A 27,167-nucleotide genomic window follows, 5' to 3' on the forward strand; every position below is an offset into this window, starting at 1 on the left:
ATGGTGTTTAGACCCCATATTTGCCTTTTGACATTGGGGTTGGTTAAACATTAGCAGCATACATTAACATGCTGCAGATTTCCAATCCATCTCAGCAGTCAGATTATGCTAGGAGTATTCTCCGCAGAGAGTGAGAGTTCTTAAAATCTCATACACAACACTTAAGCTATGTTCACACGTTGTGCTTTTGCTGCTTTTTTTTCCGAAGGCAAAACCTGCTATCTTGGCAGGTTCAAAAAAGCAGGTTTTGCTGAGTTTTTGTTGCGTTTTTTTTTGCTGCGTTTTTGTCTGTGTACATTTGTCTCTTGTGCATGCTGATAAAGTTTAGTGCATAAAAAAAGAACCGGATTCAACTTCCTTTAGGTTTTTGCACCAAAAACGCAGCAAAAACCGATACCTGCATTTTTTGCTGCGTTTTTAGACTGTTAAAGGTGCGAGTGCTATCCGTGAAAATCACAGATAGTACTTGCATGAGAAAAGCTGACGTCTGAATGAGACATAAGGGTGCGTTCCCATAGGCGACAAATGCAGCAGATTTTCTGAAAAATCTGCGTTTTACAGTAAGGCTATGTTCACATGTTGCCTTTTTGCAGCGTTTTTTTTGCTGCATTTTTTTAATGCAAATTTTCAGCTGTGTTTTACAGTAGGGCTATGTTCTTATGTTGCGTTTTTGCAGCGTCTTTTTGCTGCATTTTTTTAATGCAAATTTTCAGCTGTGTTTTACAGTAGGGCTATGTTCTTATGTTTTTTGTTATGGAAATTATCAGCTGCGTTTTACAGTACCAGCAAAGTCTTTGAGAGTTCAGAAATCTCATGCACACACGGTTTACTTTTTTCCTGACTGATTTGGCAAACTGCTGCGTTTTTGCAAAATGCAGCATGTCACTTCTTTCAGCGTTTCTGCAGCATTTTTCACACATAGAAAGCAATGGGTAGTGCAAAAATGCTGAAAAAACGCTGAAAGAAGTGACATGCTGCATTTTGCAAAAGCGCAGCAGTTTGCCAAATCAGTCAGGAAAAAAGTAAACTGTGTGTGCATGAGATTTCTGAACTCTCAAGGACTTTGCTGGTATTGTAAAACGCAGCTGAAAATTTCCATAACAAAAAACTGCAAAAAAAACGCTGCAAAAACGCAACATGTGAACATAGCCCTACTGTAAAATGCAGATTTTTCTTTCCAGAAAATCTGCTGTATTTGTCTCCTATGGGAACACACCCTTATGTCTTATTCAGACTTCAGTTTTTCACATATCAGTGCTATCTGTGTTTTTCGCGGATGGGGTTGTTCACGTGTCCATATTTTCCTTGGACTGAGTGGTCAGTGCAAAATCACGGAGACATGTCTGATATTGATCCAAGTGGCAGATCAAAATCAACAATGCAAGTCTATTGTTATGTAAAAAAATCAGACAGGAAAGCACTCAGATGCCATCCGTGTGCTGTACATATCCGACTGATAGATAGGAGAAGGTGGAGAAACATTTTTTTTTCTCATTGGTGAAAAAACTGATAAAATTCAGACCAACTTCTGATGACACACTGGTGAAAATCACTGATGAAACTCGATCCGTTTTTCTCATACGTGAAAAAAACTGACATCTAAATGAGGCCTAAGGCTGAGTTCTCACAATGAGTATCTGGTCTGTTTTTTTTAACCAATTAGCTAATTAAGTTATTTACGTTTTTAGTGCATTTTTTTAACATGCGTTTTTATCTCGTTTTTTTCAGTTGCGGTTTCTGCCTTTTTTTGATATGTCATATTTTAAATAACACTGCTTTGTTTTGGAAACTTTCTGTTACTTAATTTTCATAAAACTTTTTTGATAAATTCATGTGCGCATTTCACCCATTTTACTGTGTTTCCACTGTAGGAAAGCAATGAAGACACACGTGCATTTTTTCTTACTATGGATTTTTCTCATCTCATTCATGTCTATGGGGAAAAACATAACATGTTGCAGATTTGAAAATGGCAGCGCAGGTCAGTTTCTGCAGCGTAACAAATGCTTAATGAGCACGAGACTTCTTTGCTGGAAGTGTAATACGCTGCTTGTTTTGTGCACAGAAAGGACATAAGTGATTTTTTTGTCTCATCAGCCATTTTCATTAGTGTTTTGTCAGTGTCAGTTTTTACCACTAAAGTTTCATCAGTTTTTCTCTTATGGAAAAAAAGATGGTGGTTTCTCATGCTTCTTCTAATAAACAGTCCGTGAAAACAGACAGCAAATGGATGTCATCTAAGTGCTGTCTGAATTTTTTCAGAGACCCATAGACTTGCATTGCCGACTTTGACGCATGACTCAAATCAAAATTGGACGTTTTCAGTGATTTTCCCTTAGGTTACACATAGAATAAATCACGTTTTTACTATGACTGCTGTGGAATCTTGGCAAAATTTTTGCCATACTAAAACAAAACATTGTGGGGAAAAATTGCTCTCCGACTGCATTGTGTGAATGTACCATAGGTGGCAATGTGTGCATGAGGCAGTTACGCCGCACGACTCAGTGTTTTGCTCCGTGTGATGTCAAAAGATGGTGTTTTTGTTTGCTGGAACCACTGTGTTTAGGTAAGGATACATATAAATAAGGCATCCAATGGAACATGAAATTAGAAGCATATGTCAGTACAAGAAAACCCCATAGAAGGCTTTCCAGTGGGGGCCCTATTCTGGCTGAATATAACTGGAGACTATAAGAAGCTGTAATACCAGGTAGCTAGTATTATATGTATACAATATTACATTTATAACATGCTAGGCTATGTCTATCCATACAGGCACAATAATGAGAAGACCTTCCTTATTTGGATCAATGAAGAAGATCATACCAGGGTGATCTCTATGGAAAAAGGAGGGAACATGAAAAGGGTCTTTGAGCGTTTCTGCAGGGGGCTTAAAGAGGTAAGAGAAAATGGTAAACGAGCTGGAATTACTGAAAACACTGATAACAGTAGTCTGGGAAGTAATTGCTGCAGCCACAGATTGACTGCAGTGCTAAATAAACACCAGGAGAATAGCTGGAGCTTTGGGAGAAAGAGGAGGTGAGTATAGCCCCTTTCTAACATTTTCAGTTGGGTAACCCCATTAATAAAAGTACATCTGAGAAACACGGTGATGGTATTCTCATTATTCCTACATCTTTGTACACATAATAAAGGAGACAAATATATTTTCATGTAAGAGTGGGAAAACTTGTGTTAAAGGTATTGTCCAGCCCCTTTAAGATTGTTTATCGAATCCTACAAAATAACAACTCATCTCAGCTTCTCGAGTGTCACCACTTCCTGTGTCCTCGATGATCTCTCGTCTTGCCTGCCAATGATGATGTGTACACATGGACATGTCACTGCTGAAGCCAGTCACTGAGTTCAGTAGACACCACTGAAGACAATCACTAGGTGCAGTAGACGCCACTGAGGCCACAAGTGAAAAAAATCACTAGGTGCAGTAGACACCACTGAGTTCACCGCTGAAGCCAATTGTTTGATGTAGTAGACACCACTGTGTTCACCACTGAAGCCAATCACCATGGGTAGTAGACACGACTGATGTCACTGCTGAAGCCTATCACTAGGTGCAGTAGACGCCACTGAGGTCATCACTGAAGCCAATCACTTGGTGGAGTAGACACCACTGGGGTCACTGCTGAAGCCAATCACTAGATGTAGTAGACACCTCTGAGGTCACCACTGAAGCCAATCACTAAGTGCTATAGACACCACTGAGGTCACTGCTGAAGCTAATCACTAGGTGCAATAAACACCACTGAGGTCACCGCTGAGGCCAATCACCATGGGTAGTAGATATGACTGAGGTCACCGCTGAAGCCAATCACTAGGTGCAGCAGACACCACTGAGGTCACCACTGAAGCCAATCACTAGGTTCAGTAGATTCCACTGGGGTCACTGCTGAAGCCAATCACTAGATGTAGTAGACACCTCTGAGGTCACCACTGAAGCCAATCACTAGGTGCAGTAGACACTACTGAGATCACCGCTGAAGCCAATTACTAGGTGCAGTAGACACTACTGAGGTCACTGCTGAAGCCAATTACTAGGTGCAGTAGACAACACTGAGGTCACTGCTGAAGCTAATCACTAGGTGCAATAAACACCACTGAGGTCACCGCTGAAGCCAATCACTAGGTGCAGTAGACGCCACTGAGGTCATCATTGAAGCCAATCACTTGGTGGAGTAGACACCACTGGGGTCACTGCTGAAGCCAATCACTAGATGTAGTAGACACCTCTGAGGTCACCACTGAAGCCAATCACTAAGTGCTATAGACACCACTGAGGTCACTGCTGAAGCTAATCACTAGGTGCAATAAACACCACTGAGGTCACCGCTGAGGCCAATCACCATGGGTAGTAGATATGACTGAGGTCACCGCTGAAGCCAATCACTAGGTGCAGCAGACACCACTGAGGTCACCACTGAAGCCAATCACTAGGTTCAGTAGATTCCACTGAGGTCACTGCTGAAGCCAATTACTAAGTGCAGTAGATTCCACTGAGGTCACTGCTGAAGCCAATCACTAGGTGCAATAGACACCACTGAGATCACCGCTGAAGCCAATTACTAGGTGCAGTAGACACTACTGAGGTCACCGCTGAAGCCAATTACTAGGTGCAGTAGACACCACTGAGGTCACTGCTGAAGCTAATCACTAGGTGCAATAAACACCACTGAGGTCACCGCTGAAGCCAATCACTAGGTGCAGCAGACACCACTGAGGTCACCACTGAAGCCAATCACTAGGTTCAGTAGATTCCACTGAGATCACTGCTGAAGCCAATCACTAGGGGCAATAGATACCACTGAGGTCACTGCTGAAGAAAAGTACTAGGTTCATTAGACACCACTGAGGTCACTGCTGAAGCCAATCAGTAAGTGCAGTAGACACTACTGAGGTCACCATTGAAGCCAATTACTAGGTGCTGTTTCAAATGTTATATAGTATTTTCAATGAATAACCACTGCTACATCCCTGCACTGTTCACTGGGCACCTTTTGAAGTGGCCACTACTTGCAATAAACCAAACTGTAAAAGTTAAAAACAAAACAAAATAAAAACAGAGAAAGAGTTTGTGTTTTCTGACTCCTTAAAGTCTATATATACATATTAGTTCATAAATTGTGTAAAGGTCTTTCAACAGATAACGCCCTAAACTTACAGGTGTAGCTCACAAAATTAGAATATCATCAAAAAGTTAATTTATTTCAGTTCTTCAATACAAAAAGTGAAACATATATTATATAGAGTCATTACAGAGTGATCTATTCCAAGTGTTTATTTCTGTTAATGTTGATGATTATGGCTTACAGCTAATGAAAACACAAAAGTCATTATCTCAGTAAATTAACCCCTTAAAAGCCCAAGGTGTACTAATGCGTACCTGCGCCCTGGGCGTTAAGAGCCAGGTACGTATTAGTACACCCTGTTGATTTCGCCCGCACACAGCCAGTGCTATGTGCTGGGAGTGGTCCCGCACCGCTCCCAGCACATTAACCCCCTCAATGCTGCGATTGAAGTCGATCACAGCATTGCGGGGGCAAGGGGAGGTGATCGCCATACTCACCTCTCCTGCCGGCATCAAACGCTGTCTGCCGCGGCTTCCCAGATGTTGGCATGACGACCCAATGTCGTCATGACAACATCAGGGTCACCAGACAGCAGGAAGATACTTTGGTCATGCTCAGTGCATGACCAAAGCATCTTCTGCATCTGCAGCGCTGACAGAGTGTATAGCACAGGGATGGTGCTCCATCCCTATGCTATACAGGCGATCAGAGTAAAAAAAGTGAAAGTCCCATAGTGGGACAAAGTATAAAAATAAAGACGTGTTAAAAATGTAAAAAAAAATTTGTAAAAATATTTAAAAAAAATAAAAAATAAAAAAAATAATCCACCAAAATTGAAAAAAATATTATGTACCCATCAACCTATATTATTATGAAAACAAAACAAAACATAAAAGTACACATTTGTTATCGCCGTGTCCGGAATGACCTGACCTATAAAATTGTCCCACTAGTTAACCCCTTTAGTGATCACGGTAAAAAAATAAATAAAAAACGAAGCAAAAAACAATGCTTTATCATCATACTGCCAAACAAAAAATGGAATAACACGCGATCAAAAAGACGGATATAAATAAAAATAGTACAGCTGAAAACATCATCTTGTCCTGCAAAAAACAAGCCACCATACAGCTCCATCAACCGAAAAATAAAAAAGTTATAGCTCTCTGAATAAAGCGATGCAAAAAAATATTTTTTTCTATAAAATAACTTTTATTGTGTAAAAGCGCCAAAACATAGAAAAACTATATAAATGTGGTAACGCTGTAAACGTACTGACCCGAAGAATAACGCGGAACAGCATAAAAAAGAAAAAAAAAAACAATTCCTGAATTGTTGGTTTTTGTTTATTCTGCCTCCCAAAAATCTGAATAGAAAGCGATCAAAAAATGTCACGTGCCTGAAAATGGTACCAATAAACACGTCAACTCATCTCGCAAAAAACAAGCCATCACATGACTCTGTCAGCCAAAATATGGAAAAATTATAGCTCTCAAAATATGGCGATGCAAAAACTAGATTTTGCAAAAAAATGCGTCTTTTAGTGTGTGACAGATGTCAATCATAAAAACCCGATATGAATCTGGTATCGCTGTAATCGCACCAACCTGAAGAATAAAGTTGTCTAATCACTTATACCACACGAGGAATGGCGTAAAAAATAAACTCTAGGGTAAGGGTTAGGGTTGTGCTAGCATTGGGGTTGGGGTTACGGTTGGGCTAGGATTAGGGTTGGGCTTAGGATTAGGGTTGGGCTAGGGTTTGGGTTAGGATTGGGATTTTTTTCAAAAGTAAAAAGAAAAAAGATGACGATATGGCAACTAGTTTTGAACCCAGAGGTACGACACAGAATTTGATGACAATTTATTCAATATGATGACCTAATGTTATTAGTCTTGAGCGCAAGTGCTCACTACTTGAGTTTGCATCGGGTGCTCGGGTATGCACTGAGTATCGCGTGTGCTCGAGTGACATGTTTGAGTCTCCGCCCCATATGCTTCGCGGCCAAAAAACCTTGCGGGGATTGCCTGCCATGCACGAGCGATCCCCGCATGTTTTTTTTTTTAGTGTCTAATAACCATGAAATATGCGGGCGGGGACTCGAGTATGTCACTCGAGCACGCGCAATACATGGTGCATACCCCTGTACACGATGCAAACTCAAGTAGTGAGCACTTGTGCTCAAGACTAATGACAATTTATTCAATATGATGACCTAATGTTATCAAATTCTGTGTCGTACCTCTGGGTTCAAAATGTTCACTATACCCCTTGATAAAATCCTTGAGGGATGTAGTTTCCAAAATGGGGTCACTTGGGGGGTGGGGTTTTCCACTATTTAGGCACATCAGTGGCTCTCCAAACGCGACATGGCGTCCGCTCTCAATTCCAGCCAATTTTGCGTTCAAAAATTCACACAGTGCTCTTTCCCTTCTGAACTCTGCCGTGCTCCAAAACACTGTATTTTCCCCACATATGGGATATTGGCATACTCAGGAAAAATTGCACAAAAGTTTTTGGGGTCCATTTTCTCGTCTTACCCTTGAGAAAATAAAAAAAATTGGGGCTAAAACATCATTTTTGTGGAAAAAGTTAGATTTTTTTTATTTTCACGGCTCCATGTTATAAACTTCTGTAAAGCACTTGGGGGTTCAGGGTGCTCACCACACATCTAGATAAGTTCCCTGAGGGGTCTAGTTTCCAAAATGGTGTCACTTGTGGGGGTTTTCCACTATTTAGGCACATCAGGGACACATCCGCTAATTATTCAAGCAAATTTTACCTTCAAAAAGTCAAATGGTGCTCCTTCCCTTCCGAACCATGCCTTATGCCCAAGCAGTGGTTTTCCCCCACATATGGGACATCGGCTTACTCAGGAGAGATTGCACAACAAGTTGCATGGTGCAATTTCTCCTGTTACCCTTATGAAAATGCAAAACTTGGGGCTGAAAAACATTTTTGTGGGAAAATTTTTATTTTCACGGCTACATGTTATAAACTTCTGTGAAGCATCTGGGGGTTCAAGGTGCTCACCACACATCTAGATAAGTTCCCTGAGGGGTCTAGTTTCCAAAATGGTGTCACTTGTGGGGGGGTTTTCACTGTTTAGGCACATCAGGGGCTCTCCAAACGCAGCATGGCGTCCGCTAATTATTCAAGCTAATTTTACATTCAAAAAGTCAAATGGCGCTCCTTCAAATTTTGGGATCCATTTTTTCCTGTTACTCCTACGAAAATAAAAAAAATGGGTCTAAAGTAACATTTTTGTAAAAAAGTTAAATGTTAATTTTTTTCTTCCACATTCCAAAAATTCCTGTGAAGCACCTGAAGGGTTAATAAAGTTCTTGAATGTGGTTTTGAGCACCTTGAGGGGTGCAGTTTTTAGAATGGTGTCAATTTGGGGTATTTTCTGTCATAAAGACCCCTTAAAGTAACTTCAAATGTGATGTGGACGCTAAAAAAATGGTTTTGGAAAAATGAGAAATCGCTGGTCAACTTTTAATCCTTATAGCTGCCTAATAAAAAAAAAATTTTGGTTCCATAATTGTGCTGATGTAAAGTAGACATGTGGGAAATGTTATTTATTAACTATTTTGTGTGACATATCTCTCTGATTTAAGGGCATAAAAATTAAAATTTTGAAAATTGCAAAATGTACAAAATTTTCGCCAAATTTCCGTTTTTTTCACAAATAAACGCAAGTGATATCGAAGAAATTTTACCACAGTCATGAAGTACAATATGCCACAAAAAACAGTCTCAGAATCAGGGGGATCCGTTGAAGCGTTCCAGAGTAATTACCTCATAAAGTGACAGTGGTCAGAATTGTAAAAATTGGCCTGGTCATTAACGTGCAAACCACTTTGGGTTGTAAAGGGTTTAAAATAATTAACAAAAAACACCTGCAAAGGCTTCCTAAGCATTTAAAAAGGTCCCTTAGTTTGTTTCAGTAGGATCCACAATCATGGGGAAGACTGCTGACTTGACAGATGTCCAGAAGGCAGTCATTGACACGCTTCACAAGGTCCCAGAGTTCCAATTTTCATTTGGAAATCAAGGTCCCAGAGTCTGGAGGAAGAGTGGAGAGGCCACAATCCAAGCTGCTTGAGGTTTAGTGTGAAGTTTCCACAATCAGTGACGGTTTGGGGAGCTATGTCATCTCCTGGTGTACATCCCCTGTGTTTTATCAAGACCAAAGTCAGCGCAGCCGTCTACCAGGAAATTTTAGAGCACTTCATGCTTCCCTCTGCCGACAAGCTTTTTGGAGATGGATATTTCATTCTCCAGCAGGACTTGGCCCCTGTCCACACTGCCAAAAGTACCAATACCTGGTTTAAAAACAACAGTATCACTGTGTTTGATTGGCCAACAAACTCACCTGACCATAACCCCATATTCTCTATGGGGTATTGTCAAGAGGAAGATGAGAGTCACCAGACCCAACAATGCAGACGACCTGAAGGCTGCTATCAAAGCAACCTGGGCTTCCATAACACCTCAGCAGTGCCACAGGCTGATCGCCTCCATGCCACGCCACATTGATGTAGTAATTGATGCAAAAGGAGCCCCGACCAAGTATTGAGTGCATTTACTGAAGATACATTTCAGTAGGTCAACATTTTGGATTTTAAAATCATTTTTCAGTCTGGTGTTATAAAGTATTCTAATTTACTGAGATAATGACTTTTGTGTTTTCATTGGCTATAAGCCATAATCATCAACATTAACAGAAATAAACACTTGAAATAGATCACTCTGTTCGTAATGACTCTATATAATATGAGTTTCACTTTTTGTATTGAAGAACTGATGATATTCTAATTTAGTGAGATGCACCTGTACATCCGACTGTCTAAAATTGTACTCTTTTTCCAGGGTAAATACATGTTCTAAGGTGTTGTAAATTGTTCCTTTATAGGTCGAAAGATTAATTAAAGAGAAAGGCTGGGAGTTCATGTGGAATGAAAGGTTGGGCTATATCCTCACTTGTCCTTCTAATCTAGGCACAGGTCTGCGTGCTGGAGTACACATTAAACTACCTCTATTGAGTAAGGTAAGTCGGGCTTACACTTCTCCCATAGTAGAAGAGGATTTATGGATGACAGATGGGTGGGAGTCAGGCACTCGGACGAAGAATCAATCAGATTTTCATTCTCAGTTTCCATAATGAGGTGGTGAGGTAAGAAACTGTTTGCTCTTTTTTTAGGATACTCGCTTCTCTAAGATTCTAGAGAATCTTCGTCTCCAAAAAAGAGGAACAGGAGGAGTAGATACAGCAGCCGTTGGAAGCACTTTCGATATCTCAAATCTGGACCGTTTGGGAAAATCTGAGGTAAAGTTTCAGCAGTGATTGCTGACATAGTCCAAATTAAATTCCATTACCATTAAAATTACATCCTGTAATGAAAAGAAAGTCTGTATTAATCCTAGATCCCAGTACTACGGAGTGAGTTGAATGATCTTTACCACAAAAGGCCTGAAACATAAGGCTTGACCGTAGTTTAATCGTGCACATATTTGTAGTGTCACCTTCGGGTCACAATAAGCTTTGTTCAGAAAGCTGATTTGTGAGCCAAAAGTATCTCTCCAACCTACTTACTCTTACTAACTGGAGCCATTATCTAATCCCTATGTAATCCCACAGGTGGAACTAGTGCAGCTGGTTATTGATGGAGTGAACTATCTGATTGACTGTGAGAAGAGACTAGAGAAAGGACAAGACATCCGTATTCCTGCTCCCGTTGCTCAATTCAAGCATTAATCCAAAGCTCTTGCACAGCAAGCTATGTGGCCTACAGTATCTGTACGCACCATTATTAATAATGCACTAGTAACTGGTACCTAGTGCGTTCATACATTGCTATCCTCCGTGCCGCTGCAGCAGAACATGCGGGCTACATGTGCGGCGGCCCTATCATGTTGTGAATGTTGATGCTTATGAACAGCATATTGTCATCAGCTAAATAAAGCTCATTGCTGTCCTATTAGGCCAGGTTTTCTTTATTTTTTAAAATAAATCATTCATGCACCGAAAAGTGAATATATTTAAGTGCATACAGGATAGTAGTCATGTGAATTAAGGTATTTGCATACAATACATTCGTTTTCGGTACTGTTCACATTTATGTTTAGGATTACATCAGGGTTGCCCCTAAGCAATATTTTTGGTAAATAGTAGAGATGACTGAATCTATTTTTAAGACCATCGTCCAGCGTCAACGTCAATAGTCCATTGTCTCTGAACTGGAGCTCTGTGACCTGGTTATCAATTCCAGAATCCTTGGCGCCTCTTCTGATTTGGCTCGGCACAATGTTACCACTACAATGCCGGCAGGTAGAAAGTGGTGGACTAATAATGACTTGGACACTGAACCAGGGTCCTGCAAACTGATTCACTCATTTCTAGTAAATAGCTGGTAATACTGTTCTGACAAAATAACTACAGCAGAAAGTAAATTGGGTTTGTCAGTGTCCTTTTAGGATCTGTTCACATCTGTGTTTGAGCATTCTGTTTGACTGTACTGTTTCTTGGAGCAGAGAACCAGAATTCTTGCCTAAAATGGGTCTTTTGCAAGTGAAAAGAGAGTGGCCCCATTGATTTATTATGAGGACCATCTGAATTCCGTTTTGCTTGTATTTTTGAAACGAAAAGAAAAAGTGCAACATGAAGAACTTTTTTCTGTTCTAAACTTGGACACATAACAGAACCCAGATGGACCCCGTGATAATCAATGAGGTAATTCTGCTTGTGTTTGGATCAGCTTTGCCAAGGATCAATTTTTCAGATATACAGTAGAAGATGCAAGATATCCAGAGACTCTGGGTATTGTTCAATAATTGTTGTTTTATTCTCAACACATTTCAAAGTATCTATAGATTCTTCATCAGGACTTTTTGTTGTTTCTCCTGATGAAGATAATATAGATACTTTGAAACGTGTTGTGTATAAAACCGCAATTATTCTCCAATACTCCTTATTTAATACTGACTAGCAGCACAGCATACCACTAGTTGGGCTCTACCTGGGAGTATGTATAACTCACACGTACCCGCCGATCCTGGCTCGGAAACGGACGAATCTTCGCAGTGCACAGTGCGTGTGCTGGGGAAATTCATAGGTCTGCAGTAACACAGAGTGACCGGACAACCCCTTTAAGTGTTGTGCTTTCTCACAACATTACAAAGTGAGCATTGCCATGTTACCCTGCTATTTGGATAATGCCCTATTGCGCTTATTTGTCCCCCCAGCTTTCTCCCGAAGATATATTTTTTACATTAATTTCAATTGTCAGGATGCAAGTTTGAACATAGTCTTAGATCCATCAGAAAATCCATAGCTATGAACAGAAGTCATGACACTAATGTAAAATATTATTATTTACGTTCACCTGCCATAGATGCAAATATCAGAAACCTAACACATATCATACAACCTCAGATACATATTTCCATGTGCTGACAGAATAGGCTTGAATCAGTTCATTCATTTCAAAATACCCAAAATGTAAGCCAAAAAATTGATACTTTAAAAACCTTAGATAATGCAGATATTTTTGAAAAGGTTTATGACATTACAATGCAATCATTCCATGTTGAATAGAAATTTCTTCTTATGCTTTGTGCCCACGATGCGTTTTTTAAGCGTTTCTGCAGCGGCAATGCTTAAAAAACGCTTGTTAGAAGGTCTGCAATGTTCCCCAATGATAATCCGCATGTGCTGTGCACATGCTGCGGAAATTTCCGCTGCGGATTATCATTGCGGAAAAATCCGCAGCACTACCATTAATTTAGCGGAATCGCGGCGCTTTAGCCGCCATTGACTTGCATTGAATTGCATAATATTCGCATGACTACATGTGCACATGCGTATATTCTGCGATTCAATGTGCGGATGGTACCCGGGTCTGGAGAAGAGGAGACTCTCCTCCAGACCCGGGTACCATAGTACCTGTAAAAAAGAAAAAAGAATTTAAAATAAAAAATAAACATATACTTACCTTCTGATGGCCCGCGGTCTTCTCTCCGGTGCGTCCTTGCTTCCCGGCTACTCATGATGGTGTAAAAGGACCTTCCATGACGTCATTTAGTCATGTGACAGGTCACACGACCACTGACGTCGGCGGTCACGTGACCTGTCACATGACTAAATGATGTCATGGAAGGTCCTTTTACACAACCGCGAGCCGCCCAAGACACCGGACACCCCGGAGAAGGAGACCGGGGGCCATCGGAAGGTGAGTATAATGTTTTTTTGTTTTTTTTTACCATTATTATTCTTTTTTTAACTATTAACTTGGTCACACTATAAAAATCCATGCCAGTTACATGGATTTATATAGTGTGACCAAGTTGTCAAGCACTTTTCCAAGTGATGCTAAAATCGCTTGGAAAAGCGCTTGACAACGCGCATGCAAAATTGCATGTGCAAAATACTTGATATACGTGTGGCGCCCCATGGGCCGGTTGCCACAGTAGTGCTGCCTCCTTCATCGGAGGTGATATTACGCTTGCAAGCAGGAGGAGCTCCCCACGTCAGGTAAACCCCACATGCACACACAAGTTCTGATCCCTTACATGAAGAGGGAGCTCTACACCCTTTTTTGGGGAGCTGCCTTTTCTGGTTGGGGGGAGGAGTTAGTCAGAGAGTGTGAGAGGGAAGGAAGAGGGGGAGAAAGTAGCAGAGAGAGAGAAGGAGAAAGTTCTGGGAGAAGAGCACGTGAAGAGCTCACCCCAGGCAGCGGAGCAGAGGACGTCAGGGTCCTGGGTTGTACAGGGATTGCACGTCCCAGCAACCGAATCTGGGGGACAGGAGACTGCAAGTTTTCTGGCCACAAGCAGAAGCCTGGCAGCACAGTGGCATAACTAGAGCCTGGAGCTGCACCCAAGACGGCAGTACCCATTATAGGTTCGCACCGCCTGCTAGTACGGAGCTTAGAGCAGGAGTGAAGAAGAGGGACCGCAGAGTAGCTCACAGGCAGCGGGGCCCGCAACGGAGAAGCGCAGCAGTCAGGCCTCCAAACCCACCTGAAGGGGAGGACTCCGACTGCTTCTGTAGCACCCTGAGGATTCGGCTGCTACAGGGGTATTGCACCTCAACCCAGAGGTGTGGTATTCCACTCCCGGGTAAGGATGGAGTGTGGGACTGAGCTCAGAAAGCTGCATGCACTACACACATCCCATTTCCGAGGAACAGACCAACGGTACTCCCACTTAGAAATGTGCAGGTACGACCGAGTCTGTTCCTGGCTGGAGTGGGAGGGGGGTGGTACATCCCAGTAGTGTAGGGGCAGATAGGGGGAGCAGCCTGGGTAAGGTTAGGAGCTCATTGGGTGCTGGTCACCTGAGCTCACACATAGAGGGAGTATATAAGGTGGGCACCATCTAAGATCAGGGTCAGTCAGTAAGTCTTTGCAGAGGAGTGGAAGAGAGCAGAGGAGCAGAGCAGCCCCAGAGCAAGAGTGAGAGAGGAGAAAGAAAGACCCAGAGGGGGAGAAAGAAGGAACTCTGAGAGCCCAAATACAACCACAGGGTGAAGAGTTGGCAACAGGGTACCGGATCCCAAACTGGTGGGGGCTACAGCATACCTCAGCCAGAGACCGGAGGCCGTGGGCAGCATCTGCCACGGCCACCCACCAAATCCACCCGGAAGGCAGACCACGCATAGGGTCAGGGAACCCAGAGGCAAGGGTTCGCCAACAAGAGGCCCGAGGGAGCCGGACTTAGGTGGATCCCTGGTGGGGAAGGCCAGAGACGAGGACAGGACAGAACGGGAGCTCAGAACCACGCTCCAGAACTACTTGGGGGTTGGCCGAGTCCAGGACCTGGTGGACGCAGCACGGCTCGGGTGGTCACTCAAGGCCGGAGTGACCGGAACATCTGCAGTAAGTAAAGAACCCTGAACTGCACAACCCGACTCTGTCTCTGATTACCATCCTCCCTGCACCTCCACAACCACCATCCTCTGCACCTGACCCCCTGAGGCTATACCCCTCCCGTTGGGGGTTATACTACCTAAGCTGCACAAACACCATCAGCCTCAGCGGACCCTGCTGCAGCGGCGGCCGTAGTGACCGCAATTCAACGGGTGGCGTAGTCGACATAAAGAACTTTAGTAACATCAGTAAGGACTGCCACACACTGAGCTTGACACCCTGGGCACGGACCGGGTCACAGCCACTCGGAGACTACAACCCCCATCTGATCCGGCTCCGGGTATTCCCCTAAAGAATATGGCCCAGGGGGCGCGTCAACTTTGGCGTAGTCAGCAGGATAACGTGCCCGCAACAACCGGGTACTGCGTGCCTGAAGAAAAGAACAAGTTTACCTCAAAAAGAAGTCTCCTGCCGGTTCCGGAGGGTCCCCGCCATCGGACTCCATCACAGATCGATTCCCGCCGGTTGTCCGCCATTAACAGCTTTTTCCCGCCATCTGCAGAGTTTCCCGCCACTGGGAGACGATTCCCGCCATTTCCAAAGGTTTCCCGCCTTGGAAGAGCGGACGCCATTATGGGCGTGCCAGAGGGTGGCAAGAGGCCGCCTCCCATCGTGGGCCAGGACCGAAAATGGCGCCAAAAGTGGAAACCGCCCCCACCAACAGAGACTGTGATGCTAGAGGTGTCTGTCAGCGTGAAAGAACTGCCCCTGGAGCTGACAATCACCAAGTGGCCCCGGGACCGCCCTCGAAGTGGGAGGACGGAGAACAAGAGAGCAAAGATGGGTGTCGCCTGGAGCAGTCTGGAGAGAGCGCACCCGGAGACAAGAAGCCTGGAGCAGAGTCCAGAAAGAGCCTACCCGGAGATGGAGGGAGAGCCAGGCAGCACCGACCCAGTGGTCAGGAGCCTGATGCGGGCCGCCACTCCAGGCAGCACCGACCCAGTGGTCAGGAGCCTGTTGCCGGTCGCCACTCCAGAAGGCCTGCTGGAGACAACGAGAGGAGAGCAGAGCAGCACCGACCCGTTGGTCAGGAGCCTGCTAGAAGCAACGACCCCACTAGGCTTAGTGGAGGTCTTGGCACAGCTCCCCCGAGATCGGGAGTGTGCACAGACTGCGCTGGAGGGCCTCGCACGGAGGATGGCCCGGGTGCAACGAGAGACGTTGGCGGAGTGGAGCCGTGAGATGGCCCAGCAGACAAGAACCCGTCAGCGGAGCACGCCACCCGAAACGAGGAGACAGACCGCCTCTGAGGATGGCGCAGGAGGACTGAAGGCCGGAGACGGCGCCGAGAAGGGAGCCGAACGAAAGGAGGCAGGTAAAGGGGACGTCTCTACCCCAAACCGGGAAGCCGCATACCTGCCCCAGCTCCCCGTCGCAGAGCCCGAAGTACCCCCTGCCGTGCCCGTAACCGCAACGTCACCGCCACAGACTAGGCCTCAACCGGAAGCCGCAGCCGCGACCCCTGTGACGTCACACGCCTCGACCCCGAGCGTGACCAAGCAGGAAGTACCACCAGCCTGGTCGCAAGGCCTAGTACCCCCGGGCGCCGCAATACCAACAGCGCCCCCTACCTCCGCGGAGCCACCGGCCTGGTCGAAGGGCCAAGTAGCCCAGGGCGCCGCCGTCCTTACGGTGCCCTTCATTTTCCAGGTGCCCCAGGCCTGGCCGCAAGGCCTGGGCAACCCGGGCGCCACCACCACCGCGCCCATAAAACCAAGAGTGCCGCATCTGGGAGAAGATCTGTTCGCCCAACATACGTGCCCGGATAGGCAGCCCTTTATATGGCCACCGGAGTTTCACCATCCCCGACTCCGGAAAGAGAGACCCCTAGACGAACCCCTGATTCCGGTTCCAAAGCCCGTAAAAAGGACCTCGCCCCCGCTAGAGGAGGCACAGTTTGAGTGGGACCCCACCGGAGAAGATCTCATGAGGTTCACTCAGGAGACCCGGGCAGCTGCAGCGGAGCGTGCAGAGTGCTGCCGGCAGCAGCTCGAGGTCTTTGAGAGGGAGCGGAGAGAGAGGCGGGTCTGGGAACAACAAGCCCAAATAAAGAGCGCGGAGCAGAAGAGCCGGGCCAGGAGGAGTCCCCGTGCAGCTCATGGTCCCCCTTCCACCGGGACTGTGATCAAGTTTAATATGCAGCACGGGTGGGGCTTCATCCGAGATCACCGCACCCCAGGCGACGTCTTCGTGACAAGAAGAGACGTTGAGTCCCACCTACCGGAGGGACACAGAGGTCGTGACCTTTATATAGGGGACGAGGTCACCTTCACCCGGCACAAGTGTGCCAAAGGACCCTACGCCCTCCATGTGCATCGCCTGACGGAGGAGGAGCTGCGGTGTGAAGAGGAGCAAGAGGACCCGGACGGGTCTGAAGCTAAAGTTAATCACAAAGAAAGAGCAGGAGGACGTCGTCGTTGAGTACAGCAGAGTAGAAGCTGTATATAGTTGCCCGTCGGGGCACAGTGAACTGCTGCTAATATAGTCCCCGTTGGGACCAGAGAACTGAACTGTTAACCCGTGTGTCCCTATTCCCACTGACCGAGGACTGAGAGCGGCCATACCTTCCCTTTGTATATAGTTGCGCTTCCTAAAGCGCCCCCTACTGGTTTTATAGAAGAACTGATTTTTCTTCAAGAGACTGTCGCACTTTACCCGGTCACAAGTTGCACCGTGACCGGAGGTACCAGAAGACAAGAATGTTTTTATGAAAAGTTTATATGAAAAGTTTATGCTGATATATATGATGTTTTATATGTTTTATCTGTTTATGTTTATGGAAAAAAATTGTATGTTGGATGTTGTTTATATCTTACAGCCCGAGGACGTGCTGTGATTTACCAGGGGGGAATGTAGCACCCTGAGGATTCGGCTGCTACAGGGGTATTGCACCTCAACCCAGAGGTGTGGTATTCCACTCCCGGGTAAGGATGGAGTGTGGGACTGAGCTCAGAAAGCTGCATGCACTACACACATCCCATTTCCGAGGAACAGACCAACGGTACTCCCACTTAGAAATGTGCAGGTACGACCGAGTCTGTTCCTGGCTGGAGTGGGAGGGGGGTGGTACATCCCAGTAGTGTAGGGGCAGATAGGGGGAGCAGCCTGGGTAAGGTTAGGAGCTCATTGGGTGCTGGTCACCTGAGCTCACACATAGAGGGAGTATATAAGGTGGGCACCATCTAAGATCAGGGTCAGTCAGTCAGTCAGTAAGTCTTTGCAGAGGAGTGGAAGAGAGCAGAGGAGCAGAGCAGCCCCAGAGCAAGAGTGAGAGAGGAGAAAGAAAGACCCAGAGGGGGAGAAAGAAGGAACTCTGAGAGCCCAAATACAACCACAGGGTGAAGAGTTGGCAACAGGGTACCGGATCCCAAACTGGTGGGGGCTACAGCATACCTCAGCCAGAGACCGGAGGCCGTGGGCAGCATCTGCCACGGCCACCCACCAAATCCACCCGGAAGGCAGACCACGCATAGGGTCAGGGAACCCAGAGGCAAGGGTTCGCCAACAAGAGGCCCGAGGGAGCCGGACTTAGGTGGATCCCTGGTGGGGAAGGCCAGAGACGAGGACAGGACAGAACGGGAGCTCAGAACCACGCTCCAGAACTACTTGGGGGTTGGCCGAGTCCAGGACCTGGTGGACGCAGCACGGCTCGGGTGGTCACTCAAGGCCGGAGTGACCGGAACATCTGCAGTAAGTAAAGAACCCTGAACTGCACAACCCGACTCTGTCTCTGATTACCATCCTCCCTGCACCTCCACAACCACCATCCTCTGCACCTGACCCCTGAGGCTATACCCCTCCCGTTGGGGGTTATACTACCTAAGCTGCACAAACACCATCAGCCTCAGCGGACCCTGCTGCAGCGGCGGCCGTAGTGACCGCAATTCAACGGGTGGCGTAGTCGACATAAAGAACTTTAGTAACATCAGTAAGGACTGCCACACACTGAGCTTGACACCCTGGGCACGGACCGGGTCACAGCCACTCGGAGACTACAACCCCCATCTGATCCGGCTCCGGGTATTCCCCTAAAGAATATGGCCCAGGGGGCGCGTCACTTCCAGGCTAATCAGACCCTCCTGGATCTAGTGAACAGTGCCCCGAACTCCACAGCTCCCTCTGCAGTAAAGGTAACCGGACTGCATTCCTCGTGTCTGTCTTCTTCTTCAGTACCTCCCTACAGCTGTGCTACCACCGTGACTCTCATCACCACTGTCACCCTGCTCTCTGCACCCTGTTTCCACTGCCGCCATCCTTCATGTTAGCTTTCTCAGTCCCTGGGGGCCCGCTTCGCCTGTGGGAAGTGTTTCATCTCAGCTGCTATACCATCTATCCCCCAGGGTCCACAGAGCAGCACTGGTCATCCCTGACTAGGCACCACAGGTGGCATCACATAAAGACTACAAATCCCCTGTAAATACTCCCCTCATCTGCTCGGCCAGGGCCACGGAGCTGGGCCACTGCCACCGTGACCTCCCTTGAAGACTGCCGGCCCGGCTACCGAGTACCCTAGGCCCTCACGGCCGCTGCAACTGGCGTCACGAACAGGATTTACGGACCCCATTAACTGAGTCCTGTGTGCCACAAAGACTGTGTATAACTACAGTACAGACCAAAACTTTGGACACACCTCATTTAAAGATTTTTCTGTATTTTCATGACTATACATTCACACTGAAGGCATTAAAACTATGAATTAACACATGTGGAATTATATACTTAACAAAAAGTGTGAAACAACTGAAAATATGTCTTATATTCTAGGTTCTTCAAAGTAGCCACCTTTTGCTTTGATGACTGCTTTGCACACTCTTGGCATTCTCTTGATGAGCTTCAAGAGGTAGTCACCGGAAATGGTTTTCACTTCACAGGTGTGCCCTGTCAGGTTTAATAAGTGGGATTTCTTGCCTTATAAATGGGGTTGGGACCATCAGTTGTGTTGTGCAGAAGTCTGGTGGATACACAGCTGATAGTCTGTAACGGGTCTGGGAGGCGGAACCTCTGAGCAACTTATACAAGGGGGCAGTCCTTGTAAGGAAGCGGGTGGCGACCAGGGAAGACAGGCGGGCGGTCACAGCAGGTGACCGGGACAGTCTCTGGGTAAACGGGCAGGAGGTCACAGCAAGTGACCGGGACAGTCTCTGGGTAAACGGGCAGGGGGTCACAGCAAGTGACCGGGACAGTCTCTGGGTAAACGGGCAGGAGGTCACAGCAAGTGACCGGGGCAGTCTCTGGGTAAACGGGCAGGAGGTCACGGCAAGTGACCGGGGCAGTCTCTGGATAAACGGGCAGGTACGACCTGTGACGGCGGAGCCTCCAGGTAGGCTAGCAGGCAGATGGCAGATGAGTGCTCCCAGGTGAGCAGGCAAGAGTCTCAGGATAAGCAGGTGGTCACAGCATGTGACGGCGGAGCCTCCAGGTAGGCTAACAGGCAGGTAGCAGATGAGCGCTCCCAGGTGAGCGGGCAAGAGTCTCTGGACTGGCAGGTGGTCACAGCACGTGACGGCGGAGCCTCTAGGTAGGCTAACAGGCAGGTAGCAGATGAGCGCTCCCAGGTGAGCGGGCAAGAGTCTCTGGACTGGCAGGTGGTCGCAGCACGTGACGGCGGAGCCTCTAGGTAGGCTAACAGGCAGGTAGCAGATGAGCGCTCCCAGGTGAGCGGGCAAGAGTCTCTGGACTGGCAGGTGGTCACAGCACGTGACGGCGGAGCCTCTAGGTAGGCTAACAGGCAGGTAGCAGATGAGCGCTCCCAGGTGAGCGGGCAAGAGTCTCTGGACGGGCAGGTGGTCACAGCACGTGACGACGGAGCCTCCAGGTAGGCTATCAGGCAGGTAGCAGGTGAGCGCTCCCAGGTGAGCGGGCAAGCTGGTCCATAGACAGACTGACAGGTGTCGGAAGGCAGACCGTCGGACCTCAGGCTAGCAAGCAGGAAAGCGGATGACAGGCAGGAATCAGGCAGCAAACTGGCAGGAGACTGGCAGGTAACTGGCAGGTAACTGGCAGGTAACTGGCAACGGGACCTGAGGGCTGAAGCAGAGTAGTGAACAGTGCAACAACATTGCTCGGGCACCTCCATTTTGGAGGAGGTGCCTAATATATGGAGGGATCCTCCGGCCATTGGCCGGGGACTCCTTAGGGCGACGCGCGCGGCCCCTTTAAGAGAGGGGGAGCGCGCGCGCGCCCTAAGCACAGTGACCGGGGGAGAGCGGGCGCTGCAAGCAGAGCGGGAGGAAGCCGCCGGGCACGGAGCAGAGAGGTGAGGGGAACAGCGTCCCTGCCTAGCAGGAGGCAGGGATGCCGACGCTACATAGTCCTACTGAATAGACTGTTAGAATTTGTATTATGGCAAGAAAAAAGCAGCTAAGTAAAGCAAAACGAGTGGCCATCATTACTTTAAGAAATGATGTTCAGTCAGTGCGAAAAATTGGGAAAACTTTGAAAGTGTCCCCAAGTGCAGTTGCAAAAACCATCAAGTGCTACAAAGAAACAGGCTCACATGAGTACCGCCCCAGTAAAGGAAGACCAAGAGTCACCTCTGCTTCTGAGGATAAGTTTATCCGAGTCACCAGCCTCAGAAATCGCAGGTTAACAGCAGCTCAGATTAGAGACCAGGTCAATGCCACACAGAGTTCTAGCAGCAGAAACATCTCTTCAACAACTGTTAAGAGGAGACTTTGTGCAGCAGGCCTTCATGGTAAAATAGCTGCTAGGAAACCATTGCTAAGGACAGGCAACAAGCAGAAGAGACTTGTTTGGGCTAAAGAACACAAGGAATGGACATTAGACCAGTGGAAATCTGTGCTTTGGTCTGATGAGTCCAAATTTGAGATCTTTGTTTCCAACCACCGTGTCTTTGTGCGACGCAGAAAAGGTGGACTCTACATGCCTGGTTCTCTCCGTGAAGCATGGAGGAGGAGGTGTGATGGTGTGGGGGTGCTTTGCTGGTGACACTGTTGGGGATTTATTAAAAATTGAAGGCATACTGAACCAGCATGGCTACCACAGCATCTTGCAGCAGCATGCTATTCCATCCGGTTTGCGTTTAGTTGGACCATCATTTATTTTTCAACAGGACAATGACCCCAAACACACCTCCAGGCTGTGTAAGGGCTATTTGACCAAGAAGGAGAGTGATGGGGTGCTACGCCAGATGACCTGGCCTCCACAGTCACCAGACCTTAACCCAATCGAGATGGTTTGGGGTGAGCTGGACCACAGAGTGAAGGCAAAAGGGCCAACAAGTGCTAAGCATCTCTGGGAACTCCTTCAAGATTGTTGGAAGACCATTTCCGGTGACTACCTCTTGAAGCTCATCAAGAGAATGCCAAGAGTGTGCAAAGCAGTCATCAAAGCAAAAGGTGGCTACTTTGAAGAACCTAGAATATAAGACATATTTTCAGTTGTTTCACACTTTTTGTTAAGTATATATTTCCACATGTGTTAATTCATAGTTTTGATGCCTTCAGTGTGAATGTACAATTTTCATAGTCATGAAAATACAGAAAAATCTTTAAATGAGAAGGTGTGTCCAAACTTTTGGTCTGTACTGGATATAAACTGCAGCCATTACTATAGCACGTGCGGAGTTAATGATATGTGGGGTGTCCCATCGTGGTTGTAGCCTCAGAAACGGCACCAAAATAGGCCCCTCCCACTTGCATAGACTGTACCAGAGTTGTCTGTCACTCAGGCTGAAAGGTGCCAGCCTTCCCCTTTGCATCAGACTGGAGGGGGGGGGGGATTGTCGCCTCCCCCTGCAGAGGGCTTTGTGATCCGATCCATCCAGCTGCTGCAGCTCTGTCTGTGAGATCTCATCCATCCCATCCATCCAGCTGCTGGAGCCCCGTACCGAGTGATCTACCCATCCGACGATCCCAGCTGGTCAAGTTCTGTGAATACAGCACAAGTGTGAGAAGCTGTGCAGCAAGAGTGTGGCTGTACAGTGACTAGCAGCGCAGTCTCGGTGACCAGCTGTGCAAGGAGCGACAACATAAGCATCCAGAGCGGTGAGTCCTACCCCAGCAAGGGTGAACTAGGAGGGGAGAAAGATGCCCAACTTAGGCGAAGCTCCAACAGTGGATGCTGCCGCAGCCCCCATAATGCCACTGTCTATGCCATACATCCCAGGAGCGGCCTGGTTACCACAATACTCAGGGGAGTCGCATACCCTGAGAGATTTCAAAGAGAGACTGCATAGCATGTTTGACGTTTACCACTTGGCCGAAGGGCAGAAGGTCAGCATTCTAAACGGTCAGCTAACTGGTGCCGCGCAGAGGGAAGTCAAGTCCTGGCCGGACACTGATAAACGGACAGTCAAGCACATCTTAACAAAGCTACAAGACACTTTTGATACCCACACCATGGCAGAAATAAAAATGCGGTTCTTTGGCTGCAAACAAAGGGTGCAAGACAGTGTGAGAGACTATGCCCTCAACCTACAGGAGGCGCTGCGAGCCATTAAGCAGATTGATCCTGACAGCGTGCAGGAAGAGGACAGGCTATTAACAGAGCAATTTATAGAAGGACTGCTGTCTACCATGCATAAGACCCAATTGCGTATAATGTCCTTACAAAACCCTGACATGAAATTTGCTCAATTTAAGGACAGGGCAATCTGTGTGCTACGAGAGGCGACCCCTAGCGACACCGCGCCCACTAAACGCCCAGCCATACTCTACCACCAGGAGGCAGTGTCTTTGCCCCAGAAACCCGTTGAGGCTGATGCCCTGACACTGAGTAACGAACCCTCTGCAGACTTACGCCTACAGGTACAAGAACTGACCAGAAGCATGGCTGTGTTGGTAAGAACAGTGCAGTCTCTGCAAGTGTCTTCCCCTACAGAGAAGATTCAGCTGGCCTCGAGTCTGGATGACCTGCCGTGGCGACGACAGAAGAGGATCCCATCCACCCGCACCAAAGGAAGAGGCACCGACTGCTATGACCCGACCGGGCGGCCCATCTGCCGACGCTGTGACAAGGTGGGTCATATCGCAAGGTGGTGTCCGTTAAACGAACGACCCCTGGGGCAGAGGGCCAATCCCCAGGAGTAAAGAAACCTGGTCCACACAACTGGAGGGACAAGTACGAAGGGGGACGGCCGATCCTGCCCATCGTGATTGATGGCATTCCATTGAACGCTCTCTTGGACACTGGTTCCAAGTGACCACGATGCCTCATGTCCATTAGAAATGCTATTGGGTGGACACTGACCTTACCCATAGCCCTGATGATGACTTGACTATAGTAGCAAATAACGGTCAGCCCTTGCCTCAGGTGGGGTATAAAGAGGTGACCATTAAGGTGGGGAGAGTGGAACTTGAATCACAGGGTATGATAATTGTGGATATTGATAAACGTGAATGCCATCCCATGATCACCCTAGGTACAAACATTATTGAAAACTGTCTTGGTGAGATAATTGTGTTGTTACAGCAGGTAGCTGAAACCACCAACTCGGAACAACAGCGAGCTCTGCACAAAGAGATTAGAGCACTCATGCAAAGACAACATGTAGAGTTGTCCGGTGGAGAGATTGCCAGCGTAAGGGTGAGTGACCCGTACCCCATTGTGCTACCCCCAAGAGTGAAATGATGATATGGTGCAGGGCAGCCATGGGTATCAGAGGCCAAGACTACCAGGCCTTAGTAGAGCCTGGTTAATCTGACAGCAGACCCAATATCCTGACAGCTCGAGAGGTGGTGGATGTCAGAAAGGGGAGGGTACCCATACGAGTATTAAATTGTGGGGAAAAAGAGGCCAACTTACCCAGGTACGCTACCGTAGCCAAGCTCTTTACTGTTAGCAATAATGCAATCCAGGCAGTAGAACCCTTGGACCCGTCTGAAGCCACGGGGGACAACGGCTCCTCGGGACAGTTAGAGGACTGGTGTCAGAAACTGCACATTGGTACTGATTCCACCTCTTCACATCAGAAATATGGGGTCTACTGGGTAGTCCAGGAATACGAAAGGGTATTCAGTAAGAACCCCCTGGATTTTGGGCAACTAAAAGGGATCCAACACCATATCCCTACGGGATACCACCCCCCTATTAAAGAGAGATACCGTCCTGTCCCTCCGGCTCACTACCAGTGTGCCAAGAGCATGTTGCGAGAAATGAAAGAGGCAGGAGTAATAAGGGATAGTTGTAGCCCCTGGGCAGCCCCCTTGGTACTAGTCAAAAAGAAGGATGGTACCATGCGTATGTGCATCGACTATAGGCAGATCAATCGCATCACCCATAAAGACGCCTATCCCTTGCCACGTATCGAGGAGTCGCTAGCTGCCCTAAAATCAGCTAAATACTTCTAGACCCTAGATCTCACCAGTGGGTACTGGCAGGTTCCCGTTGCAGAGGCAGACAAGGAGAAGACTGCATTCACTACACCGATGGGCTTATGTGAGTTCAACTGTATGCCATTCGGGCTGTGCAACGCCCCAGGAACATTCCAGAGATTAATGGAATGTTGCCTTGGGCATAAGAACTTTGAAACGGTACTGTTATACCTGGTTGATGTCATTGTCTATTCCAGAACCTATGAAGACCATTTGAAACACCTGGCTGAGGTATTCGAAGCCCTATCCAACTTTGGTCTCAAGGTGAAGCCATCCAAATGTCATCTCCTGAAACCCAAGGTACAATACCTAGGCCATGTGGTGAGCGCAGAAGGCGTGACACCAGACCCGGATAGGGTCACCATCATCAAGGACTTGCAGAAGCCAACTACCATTCATGAGGTACGACAATTTCTAGGGTTGGTTGGCTATTACAGACAATTTATCAAGGGCTTTACCAAGATAGCCGCTCCCCTTCAGGACCCCTTGGTGGGCCACTCCAAAAAGGTGAAGACCAAGAGCCCTCCGATTGAGTGGGATGACAAAGTGGAAGAATCCATCAATTGCTTGAAGCTAGCTCTCACGGGAGATGAAATCCTGGCTTACCCCGACTACGGTCAGCCGTTTATCCTGTACACAGATACCAGCAACGTTGCATTGGGAGCCGTGTTGTCTCAAATGCAGAAAGACAAAGAGAGGGTCATCGCCTATGCCAGTAGGAAGCTTCGTCCTACCGAACGGAACCCCACCAACTATAGTTCCTTCAAGTTGGAGTTCCTGGCCATAGTCTGGGCAGTGACTGAGAGGTTCAAACACTACCTCGCCTCCTCCAGATTTACAGTCTTCACGGATAACAACCTGCTGACGCATCTGGAGACTGCGAAGCTTGGTGCCCTAGAGCAACAATGGATGGCTCGGCTGTCTAACTACGAGTTTGTGATCAAATATCGGGCGGGAATCAAGAACGCCAAAGCCGATGCTTTGTCCCGCATGCCCAACTTACCAGACATGGGAGAAGATTTGGAAGACCTCCAAGAAATTGAGATGCCTGCCTTCCACCGCCAGGGTGCTTCCCAATGCTCCTATTGTGTGAAAAACAAGCAGTCAGCCGTTCAAGAAGTCTCTTTCAACCCATTGCCCCACCATGAATGGGTAGAAGCGCAGGACAGTGACCCGGTCGTCCGCATGGTGAAAGAACTGCTGAGTCAAGCCAATTCATCCCCAGGCCCGGATGCACCACCAGAAGCCTTTCAGCTGTGGAAGGAGAGGTCCAAGTTGTTCTTTTATGAAGGTAAATTATGCAGAAGAACCATCAATTCCCGCATGCACAAGCTGGTATGGCAGATAGTGGTTCCAAAGAAGGATGCGCCAATGGTGCTGGAAGCTTACCACAACGGAGCAGGACACTTCGGGTGGAAGAAGTTGGAGATCCTGATCCGTGAGCGTTTCTTCTGGATGGGCATGAGAAGTTCCATCGAGAGGTGGTGTCGAGAGTGTGGCCCATGCAATCTAAGATGAAGAGATCGTGGTAGCCAGAGAGCCCCTTTACAACCCATCATCACAAGACAACCACTTGAAATCGTGGCCCTGGACCATGTGAAGCTGTCTCCGAGTCGGTCGGGATACACCTACGCCTTAACGATTGTGGACCACTACTCCCGTTTCCTAGTGGTTGTACCAGTCAAGGACCAGACGGCGAGGACAGCTGGTAAAGCCTTTCAAGAGCACTTCTGTCGACCTCATGGCTATCCTGAGCAAGTCCTAACAGACCAAGGCCCAGCTTTTGAAGCGGAGATATTTCAAGAATTCTGCAA

The 27,167-nt window shown here is 47.4% G+C and overlaps 1 protein-coding gene across 3 annotated transcripts in view; it reads left to right on the forward strand.

The window, feature by feature from the left end:
• The window catches only part of LOC141166469 (creatine kinase U-type, mitochondrial), a 91,765-nt gene extending 80,691 nt beyond the window's left edge, over positions 1-11,074 (forward strand). For all 3 annotated transcript variants that reach the window (XM_073653175.1, XM_073653173.1, XM_073653174.1), the window contains exons 7-10: positions 2,779-2,902; positions 10,006-10,140; positions 10,294-10,419; positions 10,732-11,074. In XM_073653175.1, coding sequence (XP_073509276.1) covers positions 2,779-2,902; positions 10,006-10,140; positions 10,294-10,419; positions 10,732-10,848 — 502 coding nt within the window. In that variant the 3' untranslated portion in view covers positions 10,849-11,074. The remainder of the gene's footprint in view (positions 1-2,778; positions 2,903-10,005; positions 10,141-10,293; positions 10,420-10,731) is intronic.
• Positions 11,075-27,167: the final 16,093 nt, after the last annotated feature.

The sequence above is a fragment of the Phyllobates terribilis genome, unplaced genomic scaffold (genome assembly GCF_046119375.1).
Source record: "Phyllobates terribilis strain yellow unplaced genomic scaffold, ASM4611937v1 Scaffold_11__3_contigs__length_659146591, whole genome shotgun sequence".
Lineage (NCBI taxonomy): Eukaryota > Metazoa > Chordata > Amphibia > Anura > Dendrobatidae > Phyllobates > Phyllobates terribilis.